Source organism: Sparus aurata, chromosome 14, assembly GCF_900880675.1.
Source record: "Sparus aurata chromosome 14, fSpaAur1.1, whole genome shotgun sequence".
Lineage (NCBI taxonomy): Eukaryota > Metazoa > Chordata > Actinopteri > Spariformes > Sparidae > Sparus > Sparus aurata.
This window is the reverse complement of record NC_044200.1, coordinates 3191193-3205069: the sequence shown is the minus strand read 5'-3', so window position 1 is coordinate 3205069 and position 13877 is coordinate 3191193. Positions and strand designations below refer to the sequence as shown.

At 42.4% G+C, this 13877-nt stretch overlaps 1 protein-coding gene across 3 annotated transcripts in view; it reads right to left on the bottom strand.

The window, feature by feature from the left end:
* The window catches only part of large1 (LARGE xylosyl- and glucuronyltransferase 1), a 140490-nt gene that overhangs the window by 24156 nt on the left and 102457 nt on the right, over positions 1–13877 (bottom strand). For all 3 annotated transcript variants that reach the window (XM_030440154.1, XM_030440152.1, XM_030440153.1), the window contains exons 9-10: positions 11486–11611; positions 6663–6818 (exon numbers count right to left, since the gene is read on the bottom strand). In XM_030440154.1, the coding sequence (XP_030296014.1) occupies positions 6663–6818; positions 11486–11611 (282 nt within the window). The remainder of the gene's footprint in view (positions 1–6662; positions 6819–11485; positions 11612–13877) is intronic.

The following is a 13877-nucleotide window of genomic DNA, read 5'->3' as shown; positions in this document are numbered from 1 at the left end:
ACTGGTCACGCGACCACTTAAAGAAATATTCTACTGTGAGCAGTAAGAGCAGTATTGGCTTTTTTTTGTCAAAAATACTGTCTAGATTCAGCTCTATATTTAGGGCTGGTGTGACACATAGACGTAATCCACATTATCAATGTAACTGATTATGTCGATACGTTGATTTACATAACATTTTTCAATGAGGATGGTGTAAGCAGTACTACTGCCATACTCGAGCACTTGAATCGGAAGCATCCCGGGGCGGCTGGATTCATATTGGATCCAGTGGTTGGTACAGGCAGCATGTGAGTGTCTCTCCATGGTCCCTGTGTGTGGCGTTGAATATGATTGAATAAAATATTGAGATATAAACACGTTTTAAGATGTTATTTTGGCTAAATTGGTTGTTATATTAATCAGGTTAAAAAAAATATATAAAAGTTTGATTGATGCCTGGAATTCCGGAGGTAAAGCAAATTGTCCAATAATTGGATGGTCAATGATTCGATTCCCGGCTGCATGTTGAAGCATCCCTGTGCAAGTTGCTGAACCCCAAATTGCTCCTGATGAGCAGTTGGCAGCTTGCTTGCATTGGCAGCCGCTGCTATTAGTGTATGAATATGTGTGTGAATGGGTTGATGTGACAGGTGTTGTAAAGTGCTTGGAGTGGGCAGTTGATTGGAAAAGTGCTGTAGAAATGCAGGTCCATTTACTATAAGACACGACTTTACTGTTCGTTGTCAAAGCCAGACTGTAGCTTTAGAATTTCAATGTAGATTTCACTATGAGGTCCTGCCTGAGAGAGATCAGGTATCTGTGTGTGTGTGTGTGTGTGTGTGTGTGTGTGTTTCTCCCCTGTTTGACCATGTCTTCAGTCTATCAGGCAGATTGTGATAGACAGAGTGGATCAGCGGGGTCTGTAGTTTACCTCATGACTCCGCCCTTCAACATGAACCTCCCACCAAGATGAAAATTAAGCATCACACTCCAGCTGACAGAGGAGGTCTATGTCCCAGTGTGGACTTGACATTACTACACTTGTTTTGTACGGTTCAATTCCTTATGTGCCCTGCCATAAAGAGAATGGAACAGTTCTATAATACACTGTATACCAATCAGCAATACATACAGGATCAATTTGATATTTAATACATCAAGGGTGATATGGCTAGACTGGATTGGCACAAGTTTGGAACAAATGCCATTTCAAGTAGGCTGTACTAGAACTGATTGAAAGTTCTCTCCTCAGGACACCTTCTACATCTGAATGGACAAACTACTCACACACACCACAATCTTTAATTTGATAAACTGGGTGGATTGGAAGCATCACAGATTCAATCTTTATTTTGTATTTATGGGCTGGTGTAAATACAGTAGTTAAGCTCTAGACAGTAGCAGTAGGCTGGAGAGATTCATGAGGCTGTGAACATTTGCCATACTACCAGCAGCCAAACTCATGTAAAGCTAATTTTGGTACACAGAAATTGTACTGATTTGTAATTCAATATAATGTTTCTTTTTGTTTCCATAAAGTTGTAGTCTGTAACTATCTTTTTGTTATATTTTCTGAAATTGCAGTGTTTACCACACATAATTCTATTAATTTGTGGTGGTGAGACACAGAATGAAGACCGACCGCCACACATTGTTTTAGTTTTTTTAGCTCTACTTAAAAACGCAGCGTCATCGTTCGGCTGCATATCTTTTCCCTGCTCTCCCTGGGTCTCTCTGTCACTCACGTGTCTCACACACAAAGCCCCTCCCCTCCGTGTGTCTCCATTAAAACGACACCGTCCGTTGAAATAATGATGTGGAAGCTTGATATTTGGTGCAGAGGGTTGGTAACACTCGCAATAGCACATATTGCTGTAGGATGTTGCAGTCGAACTACGAGCTTGTTGATAAATCTAGCTTGTTAGCTTGTATGCTAACTCCGGTGTTTAGCTTTGTCTTTATGGCCACTAGCAAAAGTGTCTTTCATGTGACATGCTTCAGAGAGGCAGCATGGCAAAAATGTTGCACTGGGTAATGGTTAGCTGGTAACTCCATCTATGGCAATGTGAGAATCATTGTTTGTTACTCAGGATATCTACAGTGATCTGCATGAGATGCAGTGATCATTGTAATTTAGTTGTATTGATCAGAAATAGAACAATCAGGCTTATGTTGTTGTTGTTGTTGTTATTTTGAATGCGCCATCTTGGTTATATGGCTTCCTGACCGGGGAGCTGTGCTCATTAAAATTTTCTGGCCAAGTCCATTTTTCTCAAAACTCCAGACTGCAGCTTTATGGCTGTTGTGATAGTAACTACAGGCTGCCGTAGTCGCGTCAGGTGACGTCATCAATAGGCGTACGCGGGAGCACAGCGACGCATGTGCTAATGTTAAGCTCTGCTAGTTGTAACAGAGGCTATGTCAGTTAATAAACCAGCTAATTTCCAGTAAGACAGCTCGGGTCCTTCTCTGCTCAACATCAACACATGACATGGTGACAGAAGTGGCTGACTTCATGCTCACAAAGTAAGGCATGGCGAAGCTCGGACCTCCGGAATCTTTTGACTGCACTCACCCGGCGGAATGGCCAATGTGGCGCCGACGCTTCAACCACTTTCGGGTGGCGTCGAAGATGGACAGAGACAGCGGGGAAGTTCAAGTAAACACGCTTCTCTACATCATGGGGAGAGAGGCGGAGGCGTTTTATGATTCCTTTGTGTACGATGACGGCGAGGACGGCGAGGACGGCGGAGAGGAGAGAGGCAGACCGGAGTTGGACTACGACACGGTGATAGCCAAATTCTCCGACCATTTTGTGCCCAAGAGAAATGTGATCCATGAAAGAGCATGTTTTCACAAGAGAGCGCAAAAGCTTATATGAACTGGCACAGTACTGTGAGTTTGGACAGACCAAAGAGGAGCAAATCAGAGACAGAATTGTCATTGGCATATCTGACAACGAAGTATCACAGAAGTTACAGCTCGAGCCAGAACTCTCCCTTGAAAGAGCCGTTCAAATAGCGTGCCAGAGCGAACAAATAAAGCAACAGAGTGTGAGCCTGCGCTCAGAGTGTGCAGTGGACGCCATGAGACAGGGACCGCGGCAGTTCCATGGGAAAAGGAGCAGCAAAGATGGACAATGGCAGAAAAAGCAGTAACACAGTGAGTCAAAACATCATCCTACCTGTTCCCGCTGCAACAGACATCATGATAAAATGCATCTCTGCCCAGCCAAGAATAGAAAGTGCAGAAGGTGCAATAAAATCGGACATTTTGAGGCAGCTTGTCAGACGAGGATGCTGAAAGAGATAGCTGTAACGCCAAGCAGCACCACTGATCCAGATGAGACGTTTTTCCTTGGAGAAGTTACTGAAACTGTATCAGACATAATGGATCAACCCGATTCAGAAAACGAGTGGCTTGTGGACTTACCTGTCAATGGCAGCACAGTGAAATTTAAAATAGACACTGGGGCAGACATTTCTGTAATGTCACAGGCTGCATTCAGGAGGCTGCCACAGCACTCACAGTTGGTCACCTCAAGGAAAGGACCCATCACTAGCCCCGGCGGCGAAGTTAAGAGTATTGGCAAGTTCCTGGCAACAAGTGAGTACAAGGGGAAGAAATACAGATTCTGGGTAACTGTAATTAAAGGGCCATACTCTCACAACCTCCTGGGACAGAGTGTTGCCACAAGCATGAGACTGGTCATGAGAGTTGACGGCATGGACACTGTAATGTTAAGTGATGTGTTTGGGGATATTGGTCTGCTCAAGTGTGACCCTGTAAAAATTGAACTAAAAGCTGACTGTGAGCCCTACTCGCTGACCACGCCACGTCGCATCCTGTTCCCACTCCTGCCTATGGTTGAGTCTGAACTCAGACGCATGCTGGCCCTGGTGCGCCCCGATGGTTCCAGTTGAGAAGAAGAATAAAGAGCAAGTGCGTGTGTGTGTCGATTTAAAACGCTTGAATAAGGCGGTTAAGCGTGAGAGGTACATCCTACCAACATTGGAGGATATTGCTCCTAAGCTGGCTGGAGCTAAAGTGTTCTCTACCCTCGACGCTTCCTGTGGATTTTGGCAGATCCCCTTGGATGCTGCCAGCCAAAAGCTGACGACCTTTATAACACCGATGGGGAGATTCTGCTTCCGACGGCTGCCATTTGGTATCACGTCGGCTCCAGAAATCTTCCAAAGACAGATGTCAACACTGTTAAAGGATCATGTTGGAGTTGTCGTGGTCATGGATGTCATACTTGTCTACGGAGCAACAAGGAAAGAGCATGAAAGCCGTCTCGATGCAGTGCTGAAGACCATAAAGGACAGTGGTTTAAAGTTGTAACAGAGGCTATGTCAGTTAATAAACCAGCTCATTTCCAGTAAGACAGCTCGGGTCCTTCTCTGTTCAACATCGACACATGACAATGGCTATAAAGCTTACTTTGTCACTATACAATGACACTTTGCTCCAGGAGCTGCTGCTGTCCTGGTTTTGATCAAGACAAAAGGTTAAAAACGTGTGTATCTTTCCCGGGCAAAAACAGTGCTGCTTTAACTGCACAACCTGAACATTGTCAAATTCATTCAATTCCAGCCAACAGGAAGGTATGAAAACAGAGTAAAAGGACTTCTGACCTGCTGCCAGGGTTTAAAATTGGCACCCGCCACTCGCCAAATGCATGTAAAAATATGTTTTGGCAAGTAAAATAAATTTGTCACACGCCATAGGCAGGCTGCTGAATTTGCCGACTTTGCTATATAACTTTCAACATAAATGCCAAACAGTAAAACAGACACAGTTTACAGCTACAGCAGATCTACTGATGGCATTTCAAATTTGTCCCTCGCTGTCCACCGTCATTCAACATTTGAAAATGTATCAAGTTGCGCAATAATGACCGGCCACTGCTGTCAACGTATTTTGTGCCTCTGATTCATGTCTTCATGTCACTCCGAAAATCCATTCATTTGTCACGCCGGAACTTCATTCAAAGCAGCGCTCCACCAAAGAGCCTGCAATCGCTGCAGAAGGTTATCTGATGTGTCAGTGTTTCTCCTATATGCATTCTGCTGCGGGATTCACAGCGCCGCTGCCGCAAAAAAAGAGAAGACATATTTGTAGGTTTAATATCACGGGAGGCGAATTTAAGTTGCACACACTGAAGGCACTACACCCTAAGTTCTCTTGAAATTGATTATTATTGTCATTACTGCTATTTGTATAATTTCTACAAGTCACCGTTTAAGTTGAGAGACTGAAATCCTCGTCATCCTATTCAAAGGCTGCAACAGGTGACTTATCGAACCGGGGTGAAGTTAGTTTCAGGTTTGATATTCGGCGGATATTCACTCGGGTCCAGCCGCGACTTTACTGAGGTTCACCCAGTGTTAGCAGCAGGAGGACGGTCAGCTCACCTCCCAGAGCCTCGCACTGAATCACTGGAGACTGATTTAGGGACCGTCATTAAATCACTTAGCATAAATATATTAATACAAAATAATTGTAGTTTTTTCGATAGCTTCCATGTCATGTGACCCAGTGACTCCAAACCAGCAACAGATTGTATTAGTAAACTAAACGAATAAGACACAGCTCTTTTTATTGTACTTCAGTGCTTCCTCTATTATATATGAATATTAATATGCAGAAATTATGTTTTTTTCTCAAAACCCATGTCATATGGCCCACTGACTTCTGAAACAGATTCTGTTTCCATAGAAAATATATAACAATAAAGAAATGAGGGTAAAAAAGTTCTCTAATGCTCAAGAGGTTAACATATTTTCAAGCAGCAATGTTAACTTTTACACTATTTTGTCTCATGTCTTAGATTTGAAACTCTGAAAATTATGTAGAGATATATATATATATATATAATAGAGTGAGGGGAGATAGAATAGAGATAGAGATATAGATGTGGGGAAAGATATGGGTAGAGATAGGATAGAGAGAGAGATAATACACACAGAAGAGAGAATAAGATACACACATAGAGATAGAGAGAGAGAGAGAGAGAGAGACAAGACAGAGAAGAGAGAGATATATTAGAGAGAGAATAGATAGAGAATAGAATAGATAATATATAACATATACATATACATATACATATATTATAATATATATATATATAACATATACATATATATTATAGATATATATATAATATCTATATATATAATATATATATATAAATAAATAAATGGTTACTGACTCAGCACCGCTGCCACAAAACAACCCAGGGGAAACACTGTGTTCTAAGAATTTTGGACGTGTGGGGCGAACTAATTCTGTCTTTGCTGAAGCCAACAACGAGACAAACCACATGTAAAGAGATACATAGTGGAGCTGTATATTTTCCTGCTTTTTTGTCCTTTGCCAATCACACCTATGAGTAGTAGAGGACGAAGTAGTAGTTTAGATAGTTACCTACTAAAAATCAGTGGGCAATTAACAAGTATGTTTATGCTGTTCAGTGTTTACTACAGGAAATCTGTTGTGTTAAGGTTAACACTTCTGTGGCCGGTCAAAACATATTTTGGCCGGTAAAATTTCAAACCAAAGTCAAAAATCTTTTATACCTTGCCTGCTGCAGTCGACTAAACACTACTTTTCCATGCCCCTTCATATCTGAAGCACTCAGAAGGCACAACCAGAAATACAAAGGCAGTTCAACCTACGTTCTCACTGTTGTGGTCGGCCTCGCTGGGGCAGCCAAACAGTTCTCGCCGCAGCAGGTTGCCATCGTACTCCAGAAAGGTTAGATAGAGATTCCGAAAAAACTCCACATGCTTGTTCTTCACTCGCAGCTTCTTTGGAGAATTCCAGTGGATCACCTGAGAGGAGAAGAGTTAAAATAAGTTAGCAGTGTACTGTTGTTTTTGTCATTGATGAAACATTTTGTAATGCACAGACTAGTACACCGTTGCATTCCACTAAATCATTAACTACATCATTCTAGCCAAAAGTCTTTTCCGCATGAGAGGAAAGCATTTAAAACATTATCTAGTCAGAAGTTGTATTTATCAAGCACCTCACACTTTCTTTTACACTTACAGATGTCCTCTTAAAATATCTCTACAACCACCTGCAGTAAGAAATAAGAGATCAGTTATAGTATGCTTACCTCACTGACGCACGATCACTTTGTTTATGTCTACATTATTTAGTTTTTGGAATTTAAATCTGTGTTCAATTTCAAAATATTCGTCTCTTAAAGGGCGCATGCTATGGAGCCAGAACGGTGACTTTAAAATTTGGCATCCAAAAAAAAAAATTGGCATTGAAAACAAAACCAGTACTGAAAAAAGAAACATTGTCATTGAAACATTTGTATTGAAAACAGTTGTATTGGCATTGAAACAAGTATTGGCACTGAAAAAAAAAAAGTAATTCAAATAATTCAAATCCGAAAATCTTATCATTTTATTTTATTTGGAATTTTTTGTATTTTTCAATGGCAATCTTCAGATTTTTTCTTCATGTCACTTTTTTTTCAGTGACAGATTTTTTTTTTACAATGTCAGTTTTTTTTCAGTGTCACTGATTTTCAGTTTCAACTTTCTATCACTTATTTGGTGTCGAGAGGGAGGGGCCTGAGGGGAAGGGCAAGTAGAGCGTGGTTTGCATATCATTTAAGAAGGTAATGGCAGCAGCCTGCGGGAAGGCGGGGCTGGACGGTCCAGCCATAAGACACCATGTTAGGGCCCGTGTGCCGGCCGTCTCTGGGCACAGAGTCCAACTACCTTGCAGACTTTTCTTCAAGCTCTCTCCTGATGTGTCCAAGTCTCTGTGTATCTGGTTCTGTCCCGGGGCTCCCGAGCTCCGGTCTCTATATGCGTATGGAGTGTGGTGGTAGTACCGGGGCGCCGAGCAAGGAGCATTAGCCACAGTTAGCACAACAGTAGAACAGCCTGTTGCTCCGAGCCGGGGCTGCAGCGCCGACAGCAGCGCTCTGGTCTGCCATCGAGCTCTGTGCCACCGCACCGCTACCGGAGACCGGAGCTCCCGAGCTCCGGTATCTATATGCGTATGGAGTGCGGTAGTAGTACGGAGCTAACGAGCATTAGCCCCAGCTGTGTCGCTTCGAGCCGGGGCTGCAGCGCCGACAGCAGCGCTCCGTCTGCTCCCCGAGCTCTGTACCACCGCACAATAAAAGAGAGTGCTTGGAGAAAAGTCAGTCAGTTATGAAAATATGTGTCTGTTACTTGATTACAGCTGTCTGTTGTACTTTACTATGAACCACAGTAGCACAATCACAGCTGACTTTCCTCGCACACTGACTTGTTGAGTTTATTCGCTTCGACTCAAAGGAGTCATTGTAGGAATAGTGATATTATTCACATGAACTTAGTTTATAGGGGAGCTCCGGTCTCCGGTAGCGGTGCGGTGGCACAGAGCTCGGGGAGCAGACCAGAGCGCTGCTGTCCGCGCTGCAGCCCCGGCTCGGAGCAACAGGCTGTTCTACTGTTGTGCTAACTGTGGCTAATGCTCCTTGCTCGGCGCCCCGGTACTACCACCACACTCCATACGCATATAGAGACCGGAGCTCGGGAGCCCCGGGACAGAACCAGATACACAGAGACTTGGACACATCAGGAGAGAGCTTGAAGAAAAGTCTGCGAGGTAGTTGGACTCTGTGTTGCCCAGAGACGGCCGGCACACGGGCCCTAACATGGTGTATTGTGGCTGGACCGTCCAGCCCCACCTTCCCGCAGGCTGCTGCCATTACCTTCTCAAATGATATGCAAACCACGCTCTACTTGCCCCTCCCCTCAGGCCCCTCCCTCTCGACGCCAAAACAGTGACAGAAAGTTGAAACTGAAAATCAGTGACACTGAAAAAAAAACTGACATTGTAAAAAAAAATCTGTCACTGAAAAAAAAGTGACATGAAGAAAAAATCTGAAGATTGTCATTGAAAAATACAAAAAAATCCCAATAAATAAAATGATAAGATTTTCGGATTTGAATTATTTGAATTACTTTCTTTTTTCAGTGCCAATACTCGTTTCAATGCCAATACAACTGTTTTCAATACAAATGTTTCAATGACAATGTTTCTTTTTTCAGTACTGGTTTTGTTTTCAATGCCAATTTTTTTTTTGGATGCCAAATTTTAAAGTCACCGTTCTGGCTCCATAGCGCATGCCCATGCAAACGCTCTCAAATTTAAACTGCAGCCCAGCTGCTCTGGAGGAGAGAATCAGGTGCAGAGCCAGACCTTCTGGAGGAATAAACACCTGGAGTTACATCAGATTCTGCCTTGACCTGCAGAGAGCAGGGCTTCTTGGATTAAAAAGCCGTCCTGTGTTCCATTTATCAACCTGACTGCAGTAATGATCTGTGGAGGTGACTTCCATTGTCTGGTGTATATGTTCTGTGATGCTGAATGCTGTCAAAAGGGAAATGTATGTGCTCTCTGCATCACACAGCTAAACTGATCACATTACCTTCTGTTCCATACATCCTTGTGCCGGCGTCCATTGAATTAACATTCTTTATCACAAATATAAATCACTATTTTGTCTGCCACTCAAAGCAGCCTCATATTTACCACTATTATCTCAAGGCAAACTAGATATCAAAGACACAACAGATATGTTACAGGCTGTTTGATTTAAGTATCAAGGTGAAATAACTATTACCATCAAAGATAGACAGAGCAAAGTTAGCAGGAGGAAGAAGAGAAAGGGGGGAAGGAGGAGGAGGAGGGAGGAGGAGGAGGGAGAGGAGGAGGAGGGAGAGGAGGACAAGGAGGTTAGCTGGCTGGCTACGCATCCTGCAGACGCTTGTGGAGCTACTCAACTCCGGAAACATCGGGGCATTTTTCAATTCACCATTGACTTGTTTGTAAAACAAAATAAATACAAAAATTGTAGATAAAACCTCAGTGTGGTGCTGAGTATGTGCAGTAAGATCTCAACGCACGCACAGTGTAGTACACATCCTGGTATTACTCGCTTACACAAAATGTACATACTGTGCAGCTGAAACACACAACATACTCACTCTGACGTCATACTTAGTATGACTAGTACATTAGTATGTGTTTGGAATACAACCACATACACCCTCAGTGTGTGCTGCTGCTTGCTACCTGATAGCTAATGCATTTTGAGGTGAATAAACATTTGCGTGAGTAATACAAATAAACAAAAATGATCCCACGGTCAAACTCGTGCAAGCAATGCAAGGTGAAAATTTGCTTTGTTGGTACACATAATTAAACAACCACCACTGCTGATGAAAATCTGACATTATGAGGCAGACATGAAGACTGTCTGACTCTCAGAAGTTAGAGTGACAGGCAACCAGATGAAACACATTACCTTTAGTGAACTTGTGCATTTCTCTGGCTTTGAACGTTGTTGGAAAAGGATTGGGTGAGGTTTGTACTGTACACAACTCAACAAAGGTCTCAGCGTTTTAAGATACTTAAATGCAGAAATCTTACATATTATACCATTACCTGCTGCATGTGCTTACATTGACCGCAGACTACTTACGCCTCAGCTGCTACTGTAACTTCTTTCAGTACTTCAGTATAACGGCAGCCATTACTGTATAGACTCAGTTTTGAAACCTTACAAATGTTTGAACTGCAGTTTTCATGAGAAGACAGAGCGCAAATATATTCTTAATAAAATTACTGACTACTCTTATATCTAAAATGATTGTGTGTTTAAAGGCAGCCCTCAATAGCAGAAATGGTTTGTGTCTGCTTTCATTTAGAATTGGTTGGAGGAAGTGTGTGACAGGCCACTCCACCACAGGTTCAGCTTGAAGAGAGCTGAAACAAACTCAAGAAAAAGAACTGCTGCTCTGCTTCTTATAATAAGCTTCCCACTGACTGACAGACATCTGGTGCTATGTCCTGTGTTTACTGTCCTCTAGTATCATTTGTTTTCTGCATTAAAGTGAATGTGTCTACAACAATAATTTATTACATTTGGCTGTTGGTTGCTCTAACTGTCTGACATGTCTACTTATTTGACCACAGCATCAGGGATCATCCATACATAACCACTTTGCTGGCAATATTTTCATATCAACTCATTTGAAAGGCATCCTAATGCATGCTTGGAGCTACACTATTAAATGAGACACTGCTGAAGCCATTAAAAAACACCTACAGGCATTATCACACATTATTGGTCTTGGAGCTTTGAGGTGTAAAAAGACCAAACCAATCAAATCCTCGTTGGAAAACAGATGAAATTTATGTTAAATGATAAATGAACACAAAGCCTACCCAACAATATCTGCTGAAGTTCTACATTGTGTATGTCTACACATATGCCATAGGCTTAGACAGCGCTGCACATCTCCTTCAACCCAGAAAAGACAATGCTGTTTCAAGGTTAACAATCCGTGATGCTGAAGTAAAATCAAACATCTTTCACGTCCAGTGTGGAGTTGACCTGAGACTCTTGATTAATGCAGGTCACGTCTTGTGTGTCTGAAGTAACTGTGACGCGAGTGTGAGCACAGCAGGGCCTCACCTTGAGGTCCGATACGTCTTTGTAGCACTTCTCAGAGCGGGTGTGGTCAGACAGCTGGACGTTCCAGAAACAGGGCAGCTGGTGAACCAGGAACGGGTTCTGTTTGATCACAGCATTGAAGATGTCCTGTGTACACACACACACACACACACACACACACACACACACACACACACACACACACACACACACACACACACACACACACACACAATCAGCCTTATGCTTTGCCTTATGTTTCATCATCTAAAGGACAGCACCACAGCCTTATCTGACCCTGCCACCTGTTTATCCAAGGACCTCACACAGCTGTATAACCACATAATATATCTCAAAAATGTCTTTCATACTTAAATGTGTCTTTTGGTTGAAATGGTTGAAAGTTGGGAGCTGATCGTCTTAAATCTGCTGCTCTTAATCTAAAACCTGCACTTTCCTCTCCAATGCTGATGAATGTATTTCTATCATAGCTAATAACTATTTTAGTAATAAAAGCGAAAGAAAAAACCCAAAAGTGGGGCAAAATTTGAAGGATCCTCCCTCCATCTGCTGGTGCAACGGCAATGCATGTCGTAAGACTTTTAGCTGTTTTAGAGAATGACATGTGTAGGAGACGGGAGTGTCTGTCTTCACTGATGCAAACACAACTGGGAGAAACCAGGCGAGCGACAGTGGATATTCTCTCCAACTGAAGATGCAAAGAGAGATGCAGGAAAAAGATGTGGGGACAGATGAATGATGAACGGAAGAAACACGTGTTGTATAGAAATGAGAAGTCCTTTCCTCCGAAATGTCATCTGGAGTAACAGACGTCGCCATGTCTGTGACGGTGGCACAGCTGGATTACAGCTGGATCAGCCTTCAACAGCTTTAACAGCTTTGTAGCAACTATCGATGAAATGCATACATGAAATAAGGGCACGCTGTTACCACCGCCTCTCCAAGTTTCTCCCTTCCAAACAGATCAGTTGACCCACAGCGTGACAATGTACTTGACACTGAATCCACATTAACAATTTCTACTGGAAGCAACATGTAATGTAATAATTGTTTATGTTTCTATTTCTTGGTATTCTTTTTGTACACTGAATATTTCATAATCCAGGTTAAGATTAGAATGTTAGATGGTATGAAACTGAAATCTGTTGTGGTACCGGATCAGTCGGATCAGCTGCAGCATCCATTTAAACAAAGTGATTTCCAGTACATTAAGGTGACGGTCCAGTAACAGACTTCAGTGAGAAGTGGTCTGTTGCCTTCTGTCTCCTCAGAGCTCCCTCCTCTCTCTTCACTCCAAGCTCCTCAGAGCAGAAATAAAAGAATTGGAATGGCCTTCACGTTGGCGTGCTGGATTAATTGGCGTGCTGGGAATTGGTACCCCTAAAATTGTGCTGAGACGATCCTACCAGGGTGACTTGTTTCAGTTCCAAACAAAAATCAGACAAGTTAAGACATTGCTGTCCACCTTCAACCCATAAAGTACATTACATTAGTCTGAACAGGGGATAATTATGTCAATATGTGCTCGTTCCACCAATTGGTGGTAGAAGAGCATAGTGGGTGGATAGGTTGACCATGTTCTGAACCAATCACTATATGGTGAACAAGAAGCATGGTCTCGAGGAAGAGCAGAGTAATGTGGGAGAAACTGAGTAGGTGGAAGACCAGCAAGGATGTTGCATTCTGGGTCACCTGCAGAGGTCAGATAGCAAATGCAGGCACACCTGCTACAGTCTAGGTGCAAGATGCACCAGAACCTGTGGTGCCTAGTTTGAAAGATTGATGTATCCTCCTCATGTTGTGGAGAATGAATCTGCAGAGGGGGGTTGTCGCAGTAATGCGCAATCTCGTTGAGGCATTATAAGAACAGAATGGGATGGGCTAACCATCACCTACTGAAAGTTTAAGTAGAGAAACCAATAAAATTAGATGCACTTTTGTAGTTTCACTACATTACATCTTATACATATAATGATGCATTATTGAAAACATTTTCTCAATTTTAAGACATGTTAATAATTTAACAGGCCTTAATTCGATATCTTTTGTATAACAACATTCACTTTTCCTTTTGCTTTTCTCTGTAAGTAGGATTAAGGTTGTTGAAATCATTAACGCTATATAGTGACATCATGGCAATATCCTACTTGTCTGCAGTTAGACACATTTCCCAAAATGCCTGACACGTTTGTTAGCTTTATGAACTATGGGATTTTTACTAGAATTCAATTTATAATTTTTTTTTTATGGATTTGAACAGATTTGCCTTCACAGTCGGAAATTGTATTATGAAGTTGAAGAAGCCATTAAAATATGAATAATTTCATCATCACTACTAGCAACAGAGGTGGGAAGAATTACTGTTCCACTCTCTTCAGGTGCTCCTGAGTCT